Genomic DNA, 24601 nt, shown 5'->3' with positions numbered 1-24601 from the left:
AGCTGCTCCCATGTCCTAGGGACAGTTCCCACTCTCCTGCGACCTGGAGGAAATTCTGCTGTCCCCTCCTCTGTGTTCAGGCTCAAGTACCCCCCAGTCCTTCCCCTGGCAACCGCCTTGCCCTTCCCACTTCCCATCTTCAGATCACACCGCCTTTCCCCAGATATAATGTCCCAGCTTCTAGGAAATGCTTCCCTTCCCAGCCCTTCTGCCATGGATGCGCTCCCCCAAGGATGGCCCAGCATGGCCCGTCCCCAGTTCCCATTGATACATGTCCTTTGGGGCTGCCGGGCCGCCTACCGAGCTCCGGACAGCCCGTGTGCTCAGCCAGCCGGACCCAACGGCACCTTCCCCATCGCAGGGTCTCCGCGCCCAGGTTCCTGTGACAACACCGTGGAGAGGAGCACAAGGACACACACTCCCTCTGAACAACTTTCTGTGCGCGGCCTGGCTGCCGCCGTATTAAGAAGGAGAGAAGCCATTTTTCTATGGGCAGCAGAACCCCCGTCTGCTCTGATGGCAGCATCTTGTGTCACTGTGCAGAGAACCCGCAGGCCCAGGGAAGCAGGGTTTCCTACCTCCAGAAGCCAGGACCGACTTGTCCCTGAGGCTAGGGTGGGGGCGGGGGGCCCACGGCCTGGCCCATGAGATTTATAGGGATGCAAGAGATTTTTAGTTTCTTCTAAAATCGGAGAAGAAAGAACTTTTAGGTTGAAGAAAATGATTTAATATGCATTATTTCTCTATGCATCTTTCTGTCAACCCAGTTGTGAAATGGAATTTTTAATATTTTATATGGAAGATAGGACCCACAAAGAGCCCATAAAAGGCAGAATGTGGCCTTGCCCAAAGCTTCCATCCCAAGTATCATCAGCCACAGAAACTTGAAAATGTATGTTCTGGAGGTTTTTTGTTTTTTGTTGTTTTTGGTGTTGTCTCTTTCTTGAAGGTTTTAAAGACTCTCAGGACCAGTTTCTTGGATGAGGTTTAAGCTTGGGAGCAGCTAGGCTCCCTTTGGTGGCCTCCGTAGAACCAGCATTTTCTCCGAGCTCACACCTCGGCTGGGGACCGGGATGGCACTGGGACCACGTGTGCCCAAGAGCCCCCTCTTCCAGGCCTAACCTCAGGGGCTTGGCTTCCTCCAGGACAGAAGGAAAGACTGGGTGACATCCTGGGCTTGGCAATCAGTGCTGGATTGGCAAGTCATCAGAGATGTTGATGATTTTCTCGTGGGCCAAGGTTTTCTTTGTGCTCTGGGTAGACAGGGTACCTCTGAGACCCTGACCAATTCTGAGATGCTAGGTCCCAGTAGCATTGGACTTCATGCTTTGATCCATTAGAAGATGTGAAGCCTCCTGATACTGGGGAGAAAACGTTAAGGCCAAAAGAGAAAGTATGCTCTAGGTTCCAAAAGAGCACAGATCCTGTTTTCCTTGCACATGGATGTGACCCGTCTATGACACCAGACTCTCTTAGGGGTGCAATTTAGAGAGAAAGCTCGAACCAACAGCCCCCGGCCACCGTGGCCTTCTCGGACTGCACTGCAGGGCTGTGCACTGCCCAATTTGTCCCAGGATCCTTGGACTCTGGACAGGCTTCTGGACTGTGCTGGACCCTGTTAGTGCTTACTCAGTACTCCTTGACATGGCCCGTGTGGGATGCCAGCTCCTGGACTGAGTATCTCCAGAGACAAACCACCAGCTGTGTGGACCATGAAAGCTGAAGGCAAACCAGAAACATTCTGTGCCATCGTCCAGGGAGAGAGTCTGCCCTGGGGGTATGGGGAGAGCAGAAGTATGCCTAAAGCTCAAGGCTGTGCCCAGCCTCAGGCAAACCAGGGCCTCTCTGTGGCTGGGGTGGAGGGAGGCTTACCTTGGCCCTGCCTCCGTGACTGCCTCGCAGCCCACTGACTCATTTGGCCTGGCCCTTGGATAGAAACAGCCTTGTTGAAAGGACAGTGCATTCGTTTACACTGGAGAGTTTTTTTCCTGACAAAGCACAGCAAGCTGGCAGGAGATGGGCCCTAGAACAGAGTAAAATTTATGTACCACATGATTTAAAAAAATCACATTAACAAAATCCACCCAAATGGTAACAGTGGCTAGCTTTGGGTAATGCACTATTTGTGCATTGTTCTCTCTTTTATATTTCTACATGTTCTATATATTTTTTCTTCTACTGTAAACATCTACTATTTTGTAATGGGGAAAAAGTAACTGAAATAAAGGGGTGGACTGTTTCATGTACCATGGCATTTTAAACAAAGACTGAATATTTGTGACACAGAGACCCAGGGAAGAAATAATGAAGTGTACCTTCTCTAGCAGGTACCTGTCACACACTGTCCCCTCTCAGCTAGTGACTGTGGCTTAGCTGGTAACAGGTAGAACCCCTTTGTTCTTAGGTCCATACGAATGCTCTTGTGAACAGTTTTTATTTTTATTTTGTTTTTTAAAAATATCCTTTTTAAAGAAAAACAAGATTTTATTTATTTGACAGAGAGAAACAGCAAGAGAGGGGACACAAGCAGGGGGAGTGGGAGAGGGAGAAGCAGGGTTCCCGCTGAGCCTGATGGGCTTGATTCCAGGACCTGGGATCATGACCTGAGATGAAGGCAGGCGCGTAACAACTGAGCCACCCAGGTGCCCCATTTTGATTTTTTAAACAGATTTTATTTATTTAGTTGAGAAAGAGAGAGCACAAGAGGAAGGAGGGGCAGAGGGAGAGGGAGAAGGTGACTCCCCCCTGAGCAGGGAGCCCAACCGAGGGCCTTGATCCCAGGACCCTGGGATCATGACCCTAAGATGAAGGCAGAGACATAACTGACTGAGCCACGCAGGTGTCCCTCTTGTGAATAATTATAACACAAGCACCCTGTGAGCCCGTTCAGAGGTCTTTTACATGCCTTCTCTGTGTGTCTTATCCACACAAAACCCCACGAGGTGGGCACTATTATCATCATGCCCATTTTAAAGAATAGAAAATTGAGGCATTGAGAAGCCAGATAGATCCAACCTTGGGATTTGAGGCCAGGTAACTCTCAGCCGCAGGGCTTGAGTGTGAAACCACTGTGCCATTCTTCCTCTTTGGGAAGCAGAAATCCAGGTGGAACCCAAAGAAAGGAGAGGCAGGCGGGGTGGTGGCGGGCTGTGAGGGAGAATGTCAGTGCTCAGTCTGGGCTGGCTTGGGTGGGCCTTGACCACAGGGTGGCTGGGGAGAGAGTCTGGAAATAGCGGGGGCGATGCTGTCTTGTTCTTCCTGCAGTGTGCTGGACATCTTCCCCACTGTGGTAGCTCTGGCCGGGGCCAGCCTGCCCAAGGACCGGCACTTTGATGGTTTGGATGCCTCCGAGGTGCTCTTTGGCTGGTTGCAGACTGGGCATAGGGTAAGTGGAGGAGGTGTGTGCTCTGCTCGGGCTTTTCAGGGGATCGGCCTGCTGCCTCTCATCCAGGGCCACCTTTGTGCGAAGAGAACCATCCGGGGACGATACATGGAGGTGGCTGCGCCAGACCTAGTTTGAGAAGGCCTGGTGGATGATGTCTTTGAGACAGACCTCTCTTTCTACTCCCCTCCCCTCTTCCCCTGCAGTCAATCCAGTTTGCCAATCCAGACTTATATTTAAATTTGGCTTAGAGCTGGTATACAGGGGAGCTGATTCCCGATAACAGGATTTTTTCATAATTACTGAGTTTTCTGACATCGTAAGCACCTGGCACTTTTTTGTGGGAGGAGATGGCTGAGTAGTGAGAGTGACTTGTGTATCATGGGGCTCCCCTCCCAAAATGGAACTTTCTGGAAGGCAAGGATCTCACCAGGAATTCTCAATGCACCTCGAAGTGCCTGGCCCCTAGCCAGCATGGGGTCAATGTGGATCTAATGAGTAAATGAATGCAGACACCTGAACGAAACAGCTCTTGGAAGGCAGGGCCAATGACCGCTTTATGCCCCCACCTTTCCCCCTGGCTCCCGGAGGGCCTGGCCTGTGACTGTAGCCCCTGCACCCCAGGGTCCCCTCCTCATGTGTGCTGAGGCTTTCAGGGGCAGTGACAGGAAGTGTCGGGCCCGATGGCCTTTCCATGTCATTTCCGTGTGTTTTCCTTTCACCCAAAGGAAGAGGAAGTGGGTGGAGGGGACCCCAAACCCCTTTGTAGGGCCCGGCAAGCACATGGCTTCTCAGTTCAGGACTGACACATCAAAGGGTCTATTTGTGTCTTTACTGAGGATCACATGGGAGTGACTCAAATACTGCTCAGATGTGCAGTGACCGTCACCAAAGCCGCCCCCGTACCTTAACCGTCCCTGGGCAGGCCAGCACTCTGGCCCCAAGAGGGGCCCCCCGTGCTTCTGTGAGCATTCATGTGGTTTCTGGGGTTTGTCAGTCATGCCCTCTGAAGAAGTATGGCTTCTTCTGCAATAAGGAATCTTCTAGAGCGGCTGACCCATTCAGGCTGAGTCCTGCTGAGACGCAGCGAAGCAGCAGGAAGATGGTTTCCGCCTTCAGGCTGGAGGTTTGCAGTATGTGACCCTGGGGGGTTACGGAAGACGTCAGTGGAGAGGTGCTCCTGAGTGTTTATTACGGCGGCTACTAATAGAATGATTGGGGTCACCAGGAAGTGCTTCAAGGACTCTGGGCTCCTTGACGTGCTCAGTCTGCCTGTGGAAGCCAGCTCCTTCGCACTCACTTCCGTTCTCAGACGCGAGAGCGCTCACTCTCCCTCCAGTTGTGTGGAGTCACCTAGGCCCACGCTCGGGGCCTCTCTCTTGCTGGGCTAGTGCCTGGGGGGGGATGTGTGTGTGTGTGTGTGAGGGGGCGGGGTTGGGGGGCCCAGGAACCAAGTGGGAAGACGAGACCCACGCCGCAGCACTGTTGGGGGTTTTTGTGGGGACAGAGGATGTGTGGGGACGCTCCCTGACCACACCCCGGGGCCCAGGAGGAAACAGCACTCAGGGCTCACCGGAAGCCTCTGATGGAATCTTCAAGAGCAAAAGGGCTCGGGTGCTGGTACCTTCGGGCCACACCCCGCCTCCCCAGCACCAGATGCCCGCAGTGTTTGTGAAGACGCTGGAGATAAGAATATTTGGAGTTTGAGGACAGCACAGGTGATTGCTGGCCCTGGATCAGGTCTTTTCTGGTCACCTGCTGGAAAGACTAGAGTAAATCGTCTTGAATTTGCTGGAAGAGAGGCCAGGAGGTGCAGGGAGTGACCGCACAGCTTTACAACCATAAGCAGATGTGTATAGGCACCTTCGGGACTCCCCGTGGATTTTTTAAGCAGCACACTGTGTGTCCACACTGTGACGGGTCCTGGGCTTACAAGGGTTTCAGCATGGCGTGGTTTAGAAAACCAATCCAGGTTCAAGAAGCTCAAAGTAACTTCTGGATGATCATCTCAAAAACAGCATGCAAATACGGCTCGGCAGTGGGGTTCTTCCCTGTTTTGCAAATGAAGTAACCGCAAGCTGAAGAGCTCAAGCCGCCTAGAGCCACAGGCCCACAGGCGACCTCCCTGGCCCATGTGGAGGGATTTAAAGGCAAATCATGGGCTGCCGGGTTTTCCCAAAGGGACATGGGGGGGTGTTTAAAACCCGTAGTGGCTACCAGCAGCCTGCGCGGTCCTGCACCTGGTCTGCATCTGGGCACTGAGGGCAACCACAGGGAGGGGTGGGGAGCACGACTGGGGAGGCTGCCCCGGGTATCCCGCTTTCGTGTTTGCCCGGATGGAAGCACGCGAGGTTGTCACGTCCCCAGGGGTCGAGTCCTCCAGCAGCTCTAGGTCACCACCAAGTCTACAGATTGTCAGCAAAGGGAAGTCTTCTTTAATGGCTCTGCATCTGCCAGTCCAAACCGGTCTGGGGCTGCTGTGGGTCCTGAAAGACGTGGCACCTTCCAGGAGGCCATCCGTCCAGGAGCTGGGCGCTGGGTTGCAAGGCTTGGGAAGTGGCATCACTTCTCTTAGGGAGGCCCCTAGTGGTGGCAGCTGCCCTGACGGGTGGCTGGCCCCTTCTGGAGCAGGGCTTTGCAGCCCCACCTGCACGTGTGTGCATGTGTGTGTGCGTGCGTGTGCGCGCGTGTACCACAAACCCCCGGACCTCTAGGGCCCGAGGAGATGCTCGCCTGCTTAAAACAAAATGGAACAAAGTGAACAGGTAAGGAAGGCGGGGAAGACGGTGCAGCAGGGTTGCAGAAGATAAAGTTATCTTTGAAATTCTGACCCAGTGTCCCCAGAGAGGACCAGTCTTCAGCGGTGATTCATGTGTAAATTTGCCAGCCTTCTTCCTCTGTTGATAGAAACAAGAACGCCCTGGCCAGTCTGCACGAAGGAAAACAAAACCCATCCCTGTTTCGGAGCGGGAGCCAACCTGAAGTTTTGCTTCCTCTTCCTCTTGGATTTTGGAAGTTGCCTCTGGTAACGCGGCATAAATATCCTGGACGTGGCAGCCCACCCTGACGGAATTTCTGTGACTGAGACTCAAATCATGGTCACGATTTGAACCAGCGGAGCGCGACTCCCACCTCCTGGATGTCTGAGTACGTCTTAGGTCGTTTTTCCAGTCCCCCACTTCCTGCCTTCTCCAGGAGGAAACCGAACGGCCTCCTGCGGTGACGGGCTCGGCTTCCTGCAGGCCTGGCAGAAGAGTGGGTTTTGAGTTACGACTTCTTTTCCTGTTTGGAAGGAGCCTGCTGTCATCACGCTGGCTGGGGACCTTGCGGGGACTGTCACGAGAGCATAGCACGGAAGCTGCAGGTGTGGGAGGAGCCCCGCCCTCCACGGCATCCTCTCGGAGCCGGGAAACTTGGGGGGACAGCTGTTTACTGCTCCAACAGATGTTTCTCATTTTTTTTTTTTTTTTAGCCCCATGGAAACTTTGAATCACGTAAGCGCCTTTCCAGTGATATATATCGGTCGTGGTTCATCCCAGGGCGGCCTCCCGCTTGCGGCCCAAACCCACCAACTGACCAAGGACACCGGTCATTTATTTTCTACCAAATCCTGCCCTTGGCAAAGCCCAAAATAGGTGTGTTTCTGCTCTACAGGGTGATTCTTACATCCATGGCCTGATGAGGGAGGATTTCCTCAGTCCGAGTGTTAGGACTGAGTCACAGGTGAGGACATCCACGTTAGGCTGTGCTCACTTCTGGAGAAACCATGCCTCTCCAGGATGCCTTCTCAGGCCACCCTTACTCGAGGGAGAGCCCAAAAGTCAGCGGGATGCCAAAGAAGCTGTTCTTCCAGGGAGATCTAAGGAACACCTGTGTCAGAGTCCCTGGGAAGATCTGGGAGACAGGCAGATCCCCAGGCCCCAGCGTGAACTTGAGGGCTGGGGTCCCAGCAGGTGGGTGACCGGCGCAGTCACATAGGGTCCCCTGCACTTAGGACAGCCCTGCAGCTGGTTTCAAGAGCTGATGCTGTGCCCTCTTGACATTCTTTGGCGTTGAACAAGCTTTCTCTCACTTCGATTTTGCCCCGGACCCTGTGCATTCTGCAGGAATTGGACGCGAGCGACAGCCTACTCTGATTTAATTAACTGGCCAGATAGCTACTTCAGGGAGGCCTCCCAGGGGGGGTTGGCTGGTGTGGCCCACAGGTCAGGGTTGGTCAGCATTTGGGGCCATGTTGGAGTGGGGGTGGTGGGCCGGGCACCAGATCGGAGAAAGGAATGCTTTCCAGGGAGTCACCAGCATGGCTGTCTGGTTAGGAAGTCCTACTTCTCTTCTTCAGGTCCTTTTCCATCCCAACAGTGGGGCGGCTGGAGAGTACGGAGCCCTTCAGACAGTCCGCCTGGGGCGCTACAAGGCCTTCTACATCAGCGGTGAGTCAGGTGTCCCCTGCCCAGATCTTCCCGGAGGCCTCCAGGAGTGGGTGGGGGCTGGCTGCCTACAGGGAGCTCTCCACGCCCAAGGCACCCACACCCCCTGCCCCAGCACAGGCCCTCTGCCCCCACGAACGGGAAAACAAGGTCTTTCTGCCATTGGCTGACATTTCCAGCAAGCTCGGAACCGGTCAGCACACTTAACTCGGTTCCTTTCCCCTGAAGAACGTTTCATTCCATTGTTCGGCTTTAAATACTAGTTTGGCTGAACATGAAATGGGAGCTTAGGGATATTTTAAAGTGTAATTTACTGGACAATGGACTGTTTCAGAAAACAGACTTGAGAGGTTGAGTTAGCAAACCGATAGAAGTCTCTGCATCGTGGTTCATTAGCCGACCATCTTAAATGTACGTTGTAGAAATGCGATACTGGGTCCGTTTGGTTCTCAGAATCTTCCAATGGCTTCTTGCTGCCCCCCTTGAGTTCAGGCTCCTTCCAGCCTGGGTCCTCACACACCTTTCCAGGGTCAGTTCTCCAAGAGCAATGGCCTTCGTCCTTGGCCTCATATCAAAACCTCATTCAGTGGCTAGGGCCTTCCATCAAATTCTAGTACCTGGGTCAGGTCATAAAACTCCCTCTCATCTTCCCGGGTGGGTACAGTTTGGGGAACCTCTGATCACGATCACGTTCTGCCTTGTATGCCAATCATTTGGGTCCATGTTTTATTTCCCCTAATAGTTTTGAGCTTTGTAAGATATTTCATTTTTGTTGTCTTTAAGTGCTCAGCACAGCGCCTCATACCTCGCAGGGACCCTAACATTTTTCTTTCAGTGAATGAAAAACAAAAAAACAAAAAACAAAAAAAAATCTGGGACCTGGTGCAGGTTCCAATTTGATTCAGTTGTTTCATGTTAGAGCATTCCAAAGAATTATAAAGAACAGAAATGATTTTCCCTGAGTGTAAATACGTGATTCCGAAGAAAAACGTGGCATAAAAACAAAACAAATTCTTTGAGTTCATAACTTGAGGGATATTAAAAATGCCACAAGAATTATTGATTCTCCAAAGCCTAAAATACAAACCAGTCAGATATTTGCTTTGCTTTCAGATGGAAAGTTTCTAGATTACAGTCCTTACATTACATTATCTCAGAGGTATGGGTTCTCCAGGCCGAGTTAATTTCAGAAGTCACAGCCCTGCCAGAAAGCCCTTGGCCCCACGGGATTGGAATCCTGAATGTTACTATGAAGTCATCGGACTGTTCAAAAACGATCACAATCGGACAGGAATTATGACACCCAGGGGAGGGAAGTTCTTCTTCTGAAGAGTCACCAAGTCCCGGGATTGTGAGCACGAGGATGGGGAGAACGGACCCCCAAGCATCTGGGAGTGTGTTGGGGAGGAAGAGTGTGCCATGTTTTGATCCCTCCCTTCCCCTTCTCTTTGAAAATTCTCATCCTTATTACTTAAAACTGTTTCAGATAAACAACATGTCTTGACATCTACTACATTAGAGAATGATGTGGAGGGAGTTTTGAGGCTTTCTCCTCTCTGGCTCCCTCCTCCTTCCTGAGATTTCTACTCATCCATTTTCTCCTGTTGTGGCAGCCCTGAGCTCTGTCCCAAAGAGCTCAAGTCAAAGGGAGGACAGTTCCTTCCCTGGGCTCTAGCTCCTCCCTGCTACGTAGGCTGAGGGGTGTCTCTGTTGGGGCATGGTCCTCTTAAACGCAGAACCAACCCCCGTGACCTCTGTCTTTCAGTGATCAAGTTCTTTTCAGTTTCTGTCTACCTTGGTAACTTGCTGGTGCCTTCCTCCCCCCCCCCAAATACGTTGCCTAGAATTTAGAAGTGTTATCCATAGGAGGGCTTGTTCCATGATTCCGTGGAGTGGAAGTCTTACATTTTTATAAGAGGCATTCATCGCTGGCCTTGCTTGGCTGACTGCAAACCTCATTCTCTGTCTGCCCTTTCTTGGCAATGAAGAGCCAAATTGGACTCCAGATTCTAGGCAAAGACAGGGACTCTTAGGTTCTGCCGAATGACCTGAATGTCAACCGTAGGAGGAAGACCATTAAGGAGGACAAGTAGGCAAGAGCATGGCTTTCCCTGAGCAACTGATGAGTTTCTGCCCTATTGTTTGGCTGCCAGGAAGCTCAGAGCCCAAGGAGGCATTCAGGAATTGCCGTATTTCTGATGGCTGTCCTTTGCCTGGATTCCTTTTGTTTATTCAGTTGAATTATATTAACTTCTGCCAGATACCTATTTTTTGTATGGAAAAGGTGAAAAAAAAAAAGTCACCTGAATCATGAAGAGCTAAGGATGCAGCCATGACTCCCATTTTTTGTTGCTCCTCTTCTGAGGCTGCCTCCGTAGCCAGATTCGAATTCATACAAGAATCTCAGCTGCAACCCAAAGTGAAATTACTTGCCTTGCCTTCCTGCCCCGTCCACCTGATGAGGATTTGGGTGTTCAAGAAATCAGTGTTCGGGGGAAGAGATCTTATTTTCTCACAAAGGGCAGAGAGGAGAGATCCCTGATTGGCTGTCCTAAGGGCTCTGAAGGCAAGTTCGGGAGAAGTTCCAAGTCATTCTGGACAATGGGAGCATCCCTGGAATGAGCACCTAAAATCTCCAGGTGATTTCTTGGACAGGCAGAACAGTTATTTGAATATTGAAGTCCTGGGCTGTTTGGATTAGTGTATGGTCCATCACGGTTCTCCTCTTGCCAACACAGGGCCAAAGCTAGTCTGACGGGGTACTTGCTGTCACCCTCTCTCTAGGCGGAGCCAGAGCCTGTGATGGGGCCGTGGGGCCCGCGCAGCGTCATGAGCCACCTGTGATCTTTAACCTGGAAGACGATGCTGGGGAAGCTGTGCCCCTAGACAGAGACGGTGCGGAATACCAGGGCGTACTGCCCGCAGTCAGAAAGGTCCTCGCAGATGTCCTCCTAGACATCGCTGCTGACAACACCTCCAGAGCGGATTACACTCGCGATCCTTCCGTGACCCCCTGCTGCAGTCCCCACCACGTCGCCTGCCGTTGCCAGAGCGCCAGAGCGCCCGCCAGACTGATTTACCCCCAGGCAGAAGGTGTTAGGAAGCGACAGCAAGTTCCAGCTCCAGATGCTGTAAAACTAAGTCTCTGAATTTTGTCCTGAAACCCCTGTGTTGTGCCCCCGGCGGCCCCTCCCGCATGTGGTGGTGGAGCCAAGAGCACCCGGACTTTGGAGCTAGACCCGGGTCAAGCCCCGGCTGTGATTCTCTGAATCTGAGGATGAAAGAACGCGATTTAGGAAAATGCTGGCCACGTGCCCTGACACAGCACTTACTGTATTTCAGTTTCCTTTCTCTGCCCAGTTTGGCTGGTCGCTTTAGCATAGGTTCTTCCCAGCTAGGGTGGCGGGCACTGCTTCTCCATCTTTAATATGCATCCCTGTCAGCTGGGAGCTTGCAGAAGTGCAGACTCTGATCTGTGGGTCTGGGGGTGGGGCCCAAGAGGCTTCATTTCTGGGTGGCTGCAGGGGGGAGCCCTGAGTAGCACCGACGCAAACTAGGGCCGAGTTAGAGGTTTCCGGGTCTCTGCGCAGAAGAACCCACAGAAATCCATGGCTCTGCTTGCCTCCCTCCTCCCACTTTTAAAGACCGGAGGACTGTATCCTAAAGATTTTAGGCATCCTTCCTGCTTCCTAAACCAGGAAATAAAAGTTGAAAACCTCAAAAATGAATTGCCATGATTTTATTATTAGTGTCCTAAATGGGACTCAAAAGGTAATAAATGATTTGTTGTAATCACTGCAAAAATACTTTGCCTGGCAGAAAACAGTCTCTCTATATGTACGTAATATACAAGAAATACAATTCAAAGAGATTTTCCTATAAGTACATTTTTACACGGCATACATTTAAAAGAATGCCCTTCATCATATAAATTCCGGTTATAGACCAATATGGTTGGTTAGCATTGACACTATGGCTGTAACATAACATTTCGGATAGCAAGATGTGTCTATAGTGTCTCTCGTATCCACTGGCAACCAGGGCAGAGGAGAGCTCGGAGAGCCATGAACCATGTCCTGTGGCTTAAGCAGGCAGCCCCTGCCCCCCTTTCTGCACACACAACTGTACTCCATTCTTCCACCTTCCTTGTTTTCTCCAAAACCACCTGACAGGGGGTGTCCTGATTTCTGAGGTGCGCTTCTCATCAAGAATGCTTCGTTTTGCCCTTCTGACTTCCACGGCACAAGATTATCTACCAAAATCAAAACAGAATGGCCTTACTCTTTCCAGGAAGAGGCGGTTAGGCAGGCTGCATTATTAACAGATCTGAGCCCACGCGGGGTCAGCAGGGGGAGGCTGGGCACTGTGGAGATTTTCCGCATGTCCACGGACTGGCCGTCACTCGCGGCCACACAAAATCCACCCATCTTAGGTGTAGACGAGTATGGCACAGTTTCAAAAAATACTGTGTATAAAATGTGTGTACATGTGTGTGTATTTATATGTATATGCATTTTTTTAAAGGCTCATCTTGTAAACCCAGACTGCTAAAATCACTACTAAAAAGTCAGTAAATACCCTTGGTCCCAATTCCCTTACTCCTGCTCACGAGAGTAGGACTAGTGTTGGAGAATACACAGACTTGTAAAGGTTGGTGGGTTCTTACAACAAAAACAGCTTCCCAAATGTGGCACCTTTCTACAGTACCAGAAATGATCAGTTCTCTTTTCTCATTGTTTATGGAGCAGAGTAAATCTCGAGCAGATAAGAGTGATCAGATCCAGGGACATGTGAGTATATTAAAAAAAAAAAAAAAAAAAAAAAACCAAAAACAAAAACAAGGAAAGACCCACTCGCAATGACCTGTGTTCTGAAGGCAAAGGCCCAGGGAGCCCCTCATGAGATTAGCTGGGCAAGCCCGTGATCTGTGCTGAAAGAGAGGTGGTTTTAACAAAGCTGAGACTCCCAAGATCTTTCCACGATCCCAGAAGTTTTTAAAAGATGTGGGTAGAGGTGTGAATTCTGGCCAAGTATCTGTAACAGGCATACTGATAGAGAATGAAGGGAAGGTGAGGAGTTGTCCACATCTCCTCTCCTGTTGGACATTGTTGCCAATAAGGGCATGAAATGGTCCATGTCGAGAGGAGGTCCCTGTGGCCCTGGCACCTCTGACCCCCGTGTAGTGAGATGGACAAGGCTGTCTGCCGCCACACTGGGAGTCTATAGCAGCTCGGTCCTGTCCTCCCTGTCTGTCTGGAGGCTGGAGGGCAGGGCTGGGGTCTTGATGGCCTCCATGACCCCAACCACCGGCTGTAAGGTCTAACCGGGATCTCATTCAGTAAGCAACACTCTCACTGGCAGGAAGCCTTCCTTGGGTCTAAGTAAAAATCCCAGAAGCAAGTAAAACCAACTTTATGCGTTTGGTTCTTAAGAGGGAGACAGGACAAGTGGCTCATACCCAGCTTCCTGGCAGTGTTTAGGTGAACAGGCCTCTCGACAAGTTCTACCACTAGATGTTAAGCATCTCCATTTTTTCTTTTAAACTTCAAACACATGATAGACACAGTGTACCTATTATTTTATGCAGGTTTTCTTTGGCAGGGGACCACCTCCTGAAAGCCAGTATCTGAAGTACACCAATTGTGTAAGTACAAGAGGTTGTAGAGCTTACTTTGATGTCAGTTAAGGACCTAATTAATAATCTAATAGGCTCTTGTAGCAGTCACAGACTTTCACCAAAACTACTGAAACGGAACCTAGTGGGTGAAGCCTCTAAACCCGGACATAATGGGACACAGGTATCCCCGCTACGTCTGCTCTGCTCTGGTTCCTAGAAGATCCAACCTCGGGTAACTGGCCACCAACTCTTGAGGGGGATGGAAGAGCTCCCTTTGTGGCTAGTTGGGGCATGAGAACCCGAAGGCAAAACGACTGGTTTATCAGGAGACAGCAAGCCGACAGCCGATTTTATATTTATAATAGTATTCTTAAGAACCAGTGCTTTCCACCCCTAAGATATAAACTGGACTTGTTGGCACTGGGTTTGGCAATCTGCCTATTAAAAGCCAGAAATGTACCTCTCAGGCGGAAATCTGCAGAGCCTTTATGGGCAGTCCCAAACCCATCCCTCTCGTCATGCACGGAGGGCCCCAAACAGCCTTTTTTTTTTTTTTTTTTTTTAAAAAGCTGACTGGGCTTACCAGGTTGTCCCAGGACTTCTATAAGAAAGAAACTAGACCTGGTTGCCATCCTTTTGCAAATGGAATTTCAACTGATGTGAAGTAGCGCCCAGGGGAAAACACTGTAGCCCAAGACCTAACAGGCCCCAAGGAGCCCAGTCCAGCTCCAGGAGCCTGACTCCGTAGCTCTCTGAGTCTGGGCCCAAACACGGCTTCCGAGTCTTAAATGATTTCTGGTGTATCTGTGCCCCACTCTAACCGTAGCTCCCAAGAGCTGTCTGCAGGTTGCTCGAAATGGAAGCTTGAAGAATCAGAAGCTAAGGAGGCCCCAGCAGCCACCCAGAGCAAGGATGCTCTCTTCAGACGGGGATGCTGGAAGAAGCCAAGCCTTGCACCAGGCCCACCAGGAGGGTGCTTTCTGCCGTAAGGACTGAAGCAGGATGCAGGGAAATGCAGCGGAGCGCTCCACCGGGCCTCCCACCCTCTACCCGGCTGCGGCTACCTCGCTGGGAGCCCCGGGGAGCCCAGGGTTGGCGGTGAGAGCCAGAGGAGGGTGAGGGTCTAGGGGCTTGCAGAGCACAGAGGCCCAGCCCTGTGAGAGCATCGTCCTTAGCAAAAAGGTGGCAGTATTCTGCAAGGACATCCTTAAAGGAGCCTCAGGCGAATGGAGTTTATGCAGGCACGAATTCCCACCTCACGTGCAGCACAAAGAGTGCAAAGGAAGCCCGGTTAAAATGCCTTGATGCTGCTGAGACTCCCCGGGTTAGTATTCGGTTACTGGAATGCTGCCAGCTTTAGCCCGACACCTGCCGGCTGGTCTGTGGGGCCTGCAGCACAGGGCACCCGCCATGGCTTTGGACTATTAGAGGGGAGGTTAGCTGTTGCAGCGCGAGAGGACAGGGAAAGTGACTTCGCCTCCTGCCCAAGGTGAAGGTTTCCTTCTAAGCGCACAGATTGAGCCACTCTTAGGGATTCCTAATGCTCACAGGGGGGAATTCATTCTCATCATCAAGACACACTGGTCCTGTGGCAAACTCATGTTCAGGAATAACCTCTCCTCGGAGGGCTCCGCCGTCCTCAGAATAACCTGGAAACCAAGAATGAGACATGAGAGAAGCCCCACGGTCTCCTCTTCTTACGCTATGAGCCCGGGGCGGGACCTCCAGGGAAACCACGGGAAGCTGCCTTTGCCTTCTGAATGGAGAGACTGGTGCTCGCTTCCGCAGCACATGTACTAAAATTGAACGGAGAGACTGCTTCAGAGGAGTCCAGTCCCCACGAGGTGCAGTTTCCAAGCCTCCGGCTGACCTCACCCACCTTCTACCCCAGGCACCGCCAACTCTCCACCTGTGGCCAGTTCTCAGAGGGGTGACACTACTTGTTGGGGAGGAGACAATTTGGGGCTCTGCCTGCCAGGTTTAGGGACCTGACTTGAAAGGCTGTTCTCACGGCCACACCTGGGAGGAGGGAAGGGGTTCAGGGAGCGTGTTCCATCCATGGGTGATGGTGCAGAGAGAAAGCACGGTCGGAAATGCGGCCCCACGGTGCCCCTGGCCAGGCCCCCCCATCCACACTCACCCGGCACCGTGGAGGCCGACGAGGTGCTTGGTCTGGCGACAGTTGCTGCGTAAGACTGAGGTAATGAAGGTCTGAGGTCATTTTCTTTATTTTCTTCCATTGTTCCTGAGCTAATCAAGCTAATTACAGCAATTGGGGTAAGGGGAGAGAAAAAAGAGATCATCACATATCCAGGCTATTGCCAGAAGGAAAAGCACCCGGAAGCTCAGGCTTGCCCACTCGAGCTTAAAGTATAGACCTATCTGGACACCGCTGGGTCATGTGACCTCCCAGGGACCTTGAACAGCCTGGGTCAGTCATGCAACTCACAGTGACCCCTTTCTCTTGCTCTTGGCCCACAGCATTGCTGGCTAGTTTTATCAAATTAAAAAAAAAAATTGTTTAGCTTCCTTCTTCTAATGTTTAGCTTCTTTCTCTTATGTGCACTGAGCGAGGATGGGCCCTCTGCTCTTCCTAAAACACCTGGCGAGGACGCTGAGCCACACTCGCAAGGGGGGGGCTTGCGCTGTCCTGTCGCCTCCAGAGGAGGTCGCCTTGCTCTCGGTCACAGACGTCAAGAGAACTTCTGGATTCTGTTTGGGCACCACTGTTGAGCACCCATTATGCACGAGGAGGAAAGGCTGCAGGAAGACATTGCCTTTCTTCGAGCACGTGGTACTCATCCCGGCACTCTTCTAGAGCGTCCTGGGTGGTGAGGGCACTGGACACCGAGCCCCGCGCGAAGCGGGTGCCCACTCGAGGTCTGCCGCTGAGAAGGCCGGTGAGGAAGACAAGCGAGGGCCCTGAGGCTTGTCGTTCCCAGCCCAGGGACAGCTCGACACAGCCAGCTCTTAAAAGGCTTTTGTGAAAACTAGTCTCTTCACCTGTGGGTCTTGATTAAGACACATTCTCCTCCGTCCTGAGGGTCCAAGTTGTAGATGTAAAGGTGTCCATTCGACGATGCGACCAGCAGCCTCGGCAGTTTCTGGATCCTAGGAGCCAAGGGAAACGTGCTGTGGTGACAGCAGTGACAGGTGACGGGCCAGCTTCAGGTACGAAGCCTCACCCACCTTGGCCGTCACACTGGCTTCTCCTGGCCCCAGAAGCCTTTACCCAGCCCACGGGCCCCTGATTCTGGGTGTTTTTGGCCTTAGTGATCAACCTGGAGGATTATTTCTTGTCTTTGAAAGTAACTGGGGATGAGACAGAAGGAGGCGTGTGCCTGCTCTTACTCCGCGAAAGCCACAGCAGCAAAATACCCGCTGACCTGAGCAGGACACAGCTTTTGGCTTATGTGGCTGTCTGCCTTTAACGGGGGCAGAAAGGACAAAGGACAAACTTGGCCCACCGCATTGCTGGCTAGTTTTATAAAAAAAAAAAAAAAAAAAAAAAAAAAGTTTTGCTTCTTTAACAAACTCCTTTAAACGACTTAGATAAAGTATCTGTCAAGCCCAGGGGTGTCCGAACCCGGACTGTGGAACTAGAGCCTTGTTACAGAGTTACGCAAAAATTGGAATTGCTTTCAAGACTGTCATTATCACCAGAAAGTTGGGGTTCCCGCGCCAGCTTCCAGCACCCCGCCCCCCAAAACAGGCATGACGACCAGGGAGGAAAAGCAGCTGACGGACACAGCAGACTTCGAGTCTGCTCACCCTTCTCTTGGCCATCTCCTGTCCTTCTTTGGCTCCCTGCACGTGTTTGGGGACTTTGCACTCCCGGCAAACAGCCCCGCGAAGGATTTTTGCCGGCGGAGGGCGGGCGGGGCCGTACGTACGTGGAGAGCGAGCAGATGTTCCTCTGCCCAGAGAAGTTCAGACGTCCGGTGGCGAAGGCACGGTCCTGGTTCATCATGTCTGACACCTGGGTGGGGAGGTAGTTGGAAGCAGCCATGAACATTTTTCCCATGTAGCCAGTCCAGGTCGAAGGTTCTTCTGGTCGGCTGGGGGAGCAAGGCACAGGTGGAGGTGAGACGGCCCCGCGGGCCCAGGCCCTGGGCCAACTCCCCGCCCGCCCCAGTGCTGGGGGGTGTGCTGGCGGCAGCGGGAAGGAACTGTGCCTTCGCATCGCGTCCTGCCCACCCGCCACAGCTCGGGACGTTCTCTGCTGGCCGTGCCAGAAGGGCACCGAGGGCTTGTTTGTCCTGTGGAGGGGCCATCGCAAAGCCGTTAAGAGGTTCCCAATGCTACCGCTTCCCTACGTTAGAGAAGTTGCATGTGGTGATTAATCTGATTTCCAGATTTCTAAGAAGGGGGCCAGGGGCGGGCACGAGATGGGATCGCTATCTGGACTCTGAAAACGAAGCCCAAGCCCGTCCCCGGCTTGCGGAAGAACAGCGCGATCTCAGGGTCAAGGCCTCCCTGGTCAGACTGAGTGGGAAGCAGACCTCCTGGCAAGACGCTTTGGACGGTGTTTGGTTACAGCCCTGAAGCCGCCCGGGTCCCCAGGGATTCCCAATGGTGGAGATAAATCAGAGGGACCTGCTGCGCCCCCTGCCGTCACCTGACTCCATCTCGGGGCGTCTGCCGGACACGGGGGTGGCTGCTCTGACGGTGACGGGTGGGAATGGGTGGGGGCACAGCCCTGCCTTTGCGCTGTGCGTACTGGGGGCTCATCAAGGACCAGCGGCCACACGCATTCCTGGGAGCACTACCGAGAGGCCGCTTGTGTGCAGGGCCCTGGGCTGGTGGGGATCGCATGTGCGGCTGGGAAGCACGGGCTTCTTTCTCACTCTGTTTACCAGTCGGGTAGGTGGGCCCTGGACAAGCCTCTGGGCCTGGATGTTCCCATCGGAAACTGACGGCCCCTCTTAGTGGTTTCGCCCTTATTCTGTGATCCTGAGCGTCACGAGACAGACCCGTCCTGTTTGCTCTGCGGCTCTGCGCCAAGGGGTGGGATGTGCCAAGAGGCAAAGAGGCCCCGCGTTCCCGGGGCAGACACGGCACAGAGACGTCAACTGTGACGCCCCGCGGAGGGTGCGGGTAGGCGCTCCTCCAGGACCGCGGAGGAGGGACAGGGGGATGGAGTTCCTTCACCTCCCAGAGAAACCACGATAACCTCAGCTGGCTACCATGCCACCTGGCAGGGCTGTCCTGAGCACGGGAACAGGTGACCCCCGCCGAGGACCTCATGTCATGCCTGGCACACGGCAGATGCTCTTTGATAAGACGGTGTCTGCACCGACTGGGGATGTTCTGGGGGTGGTGGCCGCAAGGCCGGGCTCCGGAGGCAGGTCCAACTCAGCTGTGGGGGTGCTGGGACAGGAAGGCGGTGGGGGAGGGCCCGCAGATGCAGAGGCAGGTGCACAAGGCCTATGGGAGCCACAGCCAAGCTGGTCTGGCTGTGGTGCCTGAGGCGGGGAGGCCGCACAGCAGGTAAGATGCACCAAGAAGGGCCTTGAATGCCGGGCTGGTGGAGCAGGCACTTCTTTCCCAGAGCTGGGGGAGTGGGGGGCAGTAATGGTTTCTGAGGAGGGAGGGTCAGGGTTAAAGGAACGCTTCCAGAAAACTAGCCCACTGAGATTTACAGGACAGACTGGTAAGAAGAGCCCAGAAAGAGTGAGACATAACCGAGCAAACAGGAGATGCTCAAGGCCCAGTTCAGGCGGCAGCCCTGGTTCAGGCGGCAGCCCGAGGAATGGGGCTGCAGAGGCCAGTGGGAGCCATCGCAGCGGCTCCTGCTTCATGCACGGCCGATGGGAAGGTCAAGAGCCCCCCGGGGGAGGAAGGGGTTGTTCCCAGCTCTCTGAGATCGCTGACGGAAGCAGGAGAGCCTTCAAATGGTAACTTCCGGTCTGAAGCCCCAACATGAACTCAGATGAAGACAGGGCTGAAGCAGGGCTTGGGGTCACCCCATCACGGCACCTCGGGGTCACTCCCAGCAGCCCAGCCGCCCTCCCGTGCTCTACACTATCACACCAGCTCCCGAAGAGATCTGGGCTTACGTTTTACAAGCTGTCTGAGAGGAGATAGGAAAGTCCAGAAAACAAATAGAAGCTCTAGGGAGGCCATGCAGGGTCAGAAGAGCTACAGGACAAACACTGAGCTCTGGGATGCCCATGAACAGGGGTGGACATTCGTGGGGTTCCAGGCAAACAGGAGCTGGGAGGGAGCAGCCCCTGGGGTTTCCGACACCAGTCGGGGGAATGAGGTTTCCCAGGAAAGAGCGTTGCACTAGCCTGTGCGGGAAGACGGAGCCAGGTCTGAAAATCCTTGGCACTTACTGACCTGGTTGCTGGTACCCTTGGATGGAGTTTCAGAGGAAGGGGGCAGAGGCCAGGTATGGGTGTCGGGCAGACACACACTGATACGTGCACAGCAGGAGTGGGGTGCGCCATCCGACAGACGTGTACTGCACCGAACAGCCCGAACGAGCCGGCACGGCGTTTTCAAAGTGGGTGGAAAAAGGATCTTTCTCGTAGACGTTCTACCGCATTAGGAGAATTAGTTACAGAAGAGGGGCCTCTCTTGGCACAACTGTGAAAGTGTGGAAGCAAGTCCCTGGGACATTTCCTAAACACCCCTGGAGTTTTCGCTCTGGAGAAGCTCTAGAAGCCTGGGTGGGTATAAAACTTGCTACTTCCATGCGGACCCTGGGACTTGTAGACAGGGACCGGCTTTGAGCAACACACAGGACGGCTCTGAACCCCAGCTGATTAGGGATGAAACTTCTCCCATCTCCCGGAACTCCTGTGGTGAGCCGAGGGAGGCCGTGTGTGAGAAGACTATGAAGTGCAGCGCTCTATCAACGTACGAGAGTCACTGTCATTGCTAACTCTGCCACCTGCCTTCTGTGTGTAGCCGAGCTCGTTGCTGACACCTCGCATTTCAATTTCCTATCACGGCACCAAAGAGGCAGAAGACATGAGGCGCCTGAAGTTCTGAGGAAGGTATGGACCAGAAGCTACCAGAAGCAGGACCTTGACCTTGGGAAGAGGTCATGGACAATGGCTGGTGGGGAGGAGAGTCCTTTCCAGTGTGAGATATCTCCAAGGGTAGGCGCGGACATGCCCACAGCAGGTAGTTAACGCTATGTCTATGTCTGAGTGCTCACACGCTATGGTGGAATTTCTAGGAATGGCCCCAAGATTCCATGCCTCGGTCCCCAGGACATGTGACGGTGACGAATGAGCCCTCCAGTGACTGTTACATGGCCCAGATGGCCAGAGGTAGGGAGATTACCCAGCTGGGCTTAATCTAATCACAGGAGCCTTTAAAAGCAGAGAGGGCTATCCACCTGGTGGCACATGAGGAAGGCAGAAGGCAAAGTTGGAGCGCTCCAGCGCACAGGAAGGGATCAGTGCGGCACCGCTGGGCCGACGGCGCGGTGCGGAAGGAAGCGGGTGGACTCTTGAGCAGAGACTCCAAGGATGCGGGCACCTGACCGCTACCACTGCATTGCCCAGGATTCTTACCAGGAATGGGACTCATTTGGAAGAGGGCTCTGAGCTCCAGATAAGAGTGGGGCTACCTGACACGGGGATTTCTGCCTTGTGAGACCCTGGGTGGAGAACTCGGCCATGGGGTCCTGGACGAGCAAACTGTGCCATAATGAACATGTGCTCCTTTAAGCCATGAAGTCTGTGGTTACTCATTACAACAGTGAGAGGAAACTAATGCCCACACCCCCGGCTGCATTTTAAGGCACGCTGTGCTCCAGCCCCTGGCGCAGGCACCGGCACTGGGAGTCTCTGCCCCCGACTCAGTGGTGGGCCAGATGGCCAACAGCTTCTCCTGGGTGCAGGCACCTCGCCGAATACTTCGGCTCCAGGGAGCTCCCTTAATCCTCATGACAAGCCCAGGAGGCCTCGATGATCATTTTGCACCGAGGTACAGGAGGACTGAATTACCCACCTGGGTCTCCTAGCACAGGGCAGGACCAGGGTGTGAACTCGGGGGGGTGGCCCCGGGTTTCGTGTGTCCTTGCGTGACACCACCCCGTCGGGAAGACCTACCAGGAAGGCTGGTCCACGTGGGTTTGACGTGTGGCGCTTGCTTACCTGTTAGTGAGGTGCTCCAGCTTGAAGATGTGCACGGTCTCGGTGTTGCTGGAGGCACAGAGGAACTGAGAGTCCATACTGAACACGAGCGAGCTGATTGTCACGTACCTGGGAACACAGCGACGCAGAGACAGACCAGTGAGCCAGAAAGGTGAGGGTGACTGCTCGCTGGTTCAAAAACCAGCTTTTTAAGGAAACCCGATGTGTCCTGGAGAGTCTAGGTATCCTCAGATGCCCCTGACACGGTGTCATTCATATTTAGGAATTCTTACTGGGAAGATTCTTAAGGTGTCCCAGTCTCCAGCAGGAAGAAACAAAGCACGGTCCCTTCCTGTCATCTCAGACGTTTTCCAGCTGCTCAGTGCACAGATCCAGCTGCAAATCCCACAGCCACTAGGATCCCGGCCCATCACACTTGACAAATTGCTTCTGGACAGTGACTTGTTCTCTCTCACGTCTCCTTTGCTAGTGGCCCTCGCACATCAGAAAAGGGCTCCCATGGGGCTCCCCTGGGGCTCCAGTGGCCTAGGTCCTGTGCTAGAGCAGCCGAGTTCTCGGGTCTGCTGAGCACCCAGCGAGGCGTCTCAGGCAGTGACCCTCCTCCAGGGGACAGGAGGGCACGGAGCCGCCCCTCCCTGCTCCTCCCCCAACCTCCACCAGCTGTCCCCTGTGGGACTTGGTGGCTACCGCAAAACAGGCTTCACGGTGAACACAGACCTTTTCATGCCTCTCCGAAACTCGTAGAGCTTTTGTCCGTCCGGTACAGAGAACACCCGGATGACGGTGCCCTGGAAAAGACAGCAGGTGCACACTTCATACCATTAATGGCTTCGTACACAGATGTCCCTTCAGAGAAGGGCTTGTTTTCTTAGTTTGGAACATCTGTCTCCGAGGAGGAAGCACAAAGTGTCAGACACAGGGGCTTTTTTGTGTGTATATTGCCGTAGAAGTAACTCTTGGACCGTGTGGGCAACACTGTTTCCCTTTTTCCTCCCCGCCCCAGGCGAAGGCTTGGCAAGCTTGGATGCTGGGAATGCTTGTGCTTGCTAGAATATTCAGTCTCGGCCTCTCAAAAGACACACGTTTTTCATGGCATTTGAGGTTCAACTTGATCACCTTCCCTGGCCATTCCAGTCAGAAGAGATCAATCTCACACATTTTGTTGGCACCGTTTATTAAATGCAGCCTCAGTGCGTGTCAAGGGGGACCTGCACGAACGTTTCTCAGTAACACCACAAGTGTCCGTGTCAAGTGTCCCGCATCTTGCATAGCCCAGGCCTTCTGCCTGTTGAACTACTGTGTATCCATATACACAGCACGCGTGGGGCAGAGGTGCCCCTTGGAAATGGATTCCAAGTAGGCCCAGGAACCAGCCAGTCCCCGCGTGTCTGACCTTCGGCCCCAACGGAGCCATGCAGCACAGCCCCGACGGGACAGCCCGGTGAAGGCGCAGCGACACACTCACCTTTTCAGAGGCGCTTGCTAGTTTGGAGCCCGAGGCATTGAAGGTGATGGCGGCCAGCGTCCCCTCGTGGGCAGCAATCGTGCAGACTGTTTTCTGTTGGTGACAAGGGAAGGCGGATCCTGATGCCGGGGAGCGGGAAGACACATTTCCTCTCCCTCCCCTTCCTCTTTTCTTCCAAGATGCCCCCCTCATCTGCCGGGCTCCCTGCCTCTCTCTCTCTCTTGCCCTCCACCAGGCCGTATAAGCTCTACGTCCTCTTCTGGTCTATCGAGATTCTGCCTTCGTTTCCATCCCTCTTCCTGCCCTCGGGAACACAGACAGCCGGCGGCATGCTCAACGCGCTGTGATGCTGCCACCACTTTTGGGGACGTTCCCCAGCAATCCTGCCCTGCTCCCTGAAGCCTCGGAGAGCAGAGGACCGAAACGGGAAACATCTGGACATGGTCACTGTGACATGGCACAGCACGACACCTTCCATCTGACCATGGGCCACCAGCTGGTGGGCAGTTTCCACGACACTGTCTACATCTGACTCGGCCTGGCGTGCTGCCTCATGTGTTGACTGATGGCTGTGAAGGCAGGTGGCATTACCTTCTCCACACCCAACCGCTGTGTGGCCGGAACCAGCAACTCCAGTGTGGCTGCCCCTCCTCCCCCACTTCCCCCACCAGGACAGAGCCTGTGCAACACCTGCCATTGACCTCACAGCCGAGCAGGAGGGCTGCGTCTGCTGGGTCGCTGCCAACTCACCAGGGAGTGTCCATCGTAAAGCACGATCTCGCCTGTAGTCGGGCTTCCAGGGTAGGCCACATACGAATTGGAATGGTTGATAGAGAGGGCACACAGACCTGGCAAAGAAGGGACCGCAGATGAAAAGCAGCGTCCGAGGGAGAGAACAAGCCTGGCCCGGGAAGCAGAAGACAGCGTGGCCTCAGCGCCACCTACTGGCGAGGGGAGGAACGGCTTAGCCGATCTTCCAGTGGATTATTCTTGTAATCAGGGTAATCCCAGAAGGTAAATTCACACTTGACATTGGCCGGGTCTTCCCCGCAGGAAAGCAGTCAGAACTCAGAACACTGAAAAAGCTCTTCTTCACGTTTTACCGCAGGGCTCTGAAACCGCGTCTATTTCTCTTTCATTACTCTCTAAGGCTATGAGAGAATTTACTCTTCATGGAAATAAGTCTTCCTACTGCAAACTTGGCCTTCCTGCAGGTGACCACCTGCAGCTGGCCAGTCATATCAGGTTGGAGAACCCAGGAGGCAGAGGGTGAGGGGAAGGACCTGTTCAGAGACTGTTCATTTCTAAGCCAAATGTCTGCCTCGATAAGGGAAATGGGCAAATCCAGAGACGGAAGTTCCTTTGAGGGCTGGATCCTCAGTGAAGATGGGTGTCTGCTATTGAAACAAAGTAAAGAAAGAGGACATTTTGGATTTAAGGTGCTTCGGCAATATTCTGGAAGAGTAAACAGCCCATCACAGCACTGAACCGACATAAATCATTTTTCTTTATGAGGAGACTCAAGTCGGGGGGTGGGGGGGGAGTTCTAAAAGTATTTAGGTAAAGGATTTTCACAGCAATAGCTGGGTTAATAGT

The 24601-nt window shown here is 53.3% G+C and overlaps 2 protein-coding genes across 2 annotated transcripts in view; one reads left to right on the top strand and one right to left on the bottom strand.

Moving 5' to 3' along the window:
• LOC111158150 (arylsulfatase G) overlaps nt 1–11292 on the top strand; it is a 63793-nt gene extending 52501 nt beyond the window's left edge. Inside the window, exons 9-11 of the mRNA XM_022520035.1 lie at nt 3265–3385; nt 7722–7812; nt 10594–11292. Coding sequence (XP_022375743.1) covers nt 3265–3385; nt 7722–7812; nt 10594–10958 — 577 coding nt within the window. The 3' untranslated portion in view covers nt 10959–11292. The remainder of the gene's footprint in view (nt 1–3264; nt 3386–7721; nt 7813–10593) is intronic.
• A 247-nt stretch (nt 11293–11539) lies between these two features.
• LOC111158171 (WD repeat domain, phosphoinositide interacting 1) overlaps nt 11540–24601 on the bottom strand; it is a 32042-nt gene continuing 18980 nt past the window's right edge. Inside the window, exons 5-13 of the mRNA XM_022520068.1 lie at nt 23756–23853; nt 23006–23098; nt 22258–22328; nt 21541–21648; nt 17320–17484; nt 16430–16537; nt 15567–15685; nt 14975–15075; nt 11540–12061 (exon numbers count right to left, since the gene is read on the bottom strand). Coding sequence (XP_022375776.1) covers nt 12014–12061; nt 14975–15075; nt 15567–15685; nt 16430–16537; nt 17320–17484; nt 21541–21648; nt 22258–22328; nt 23006–23098; nt 23756–23853 — 911 coding nt within the window. The 3' untranslated portion in view covers nt 11540–12013. The remainder of the gene's footprint in view (nt 12062–14974; nt 15076–15566; nt 15686–16429; nt 16538–17319; nt 17485–21540; nt 21649–22257; nt 22329–23005; nt 23099–23755; nt 23854–24601) is intronic.

The sequence above is a fragment of the Enhydra lutris genome, unplaced genomic scaffold, assembly GCF_002288905.1.
Source record: "Enhydra lutris kenyoni isolate GAN:26980312 unplaced genomic scaffold, ASM228890v2 scaffoldscaffold57, whole genome shotgun sequence".
In the NCBI taxonomy this organism is placed as follows: domain Eukaryota; kingdom Metazoa; phylum Chordata; class Mammalia; order Carnivora; family Mustelidae; genus Enhydra; species Enhydra lutris.
Note: the sequence above shows the minus strand (reverse complement) of the source record. Positions and strands in the feature narration are given on the sequence as shown.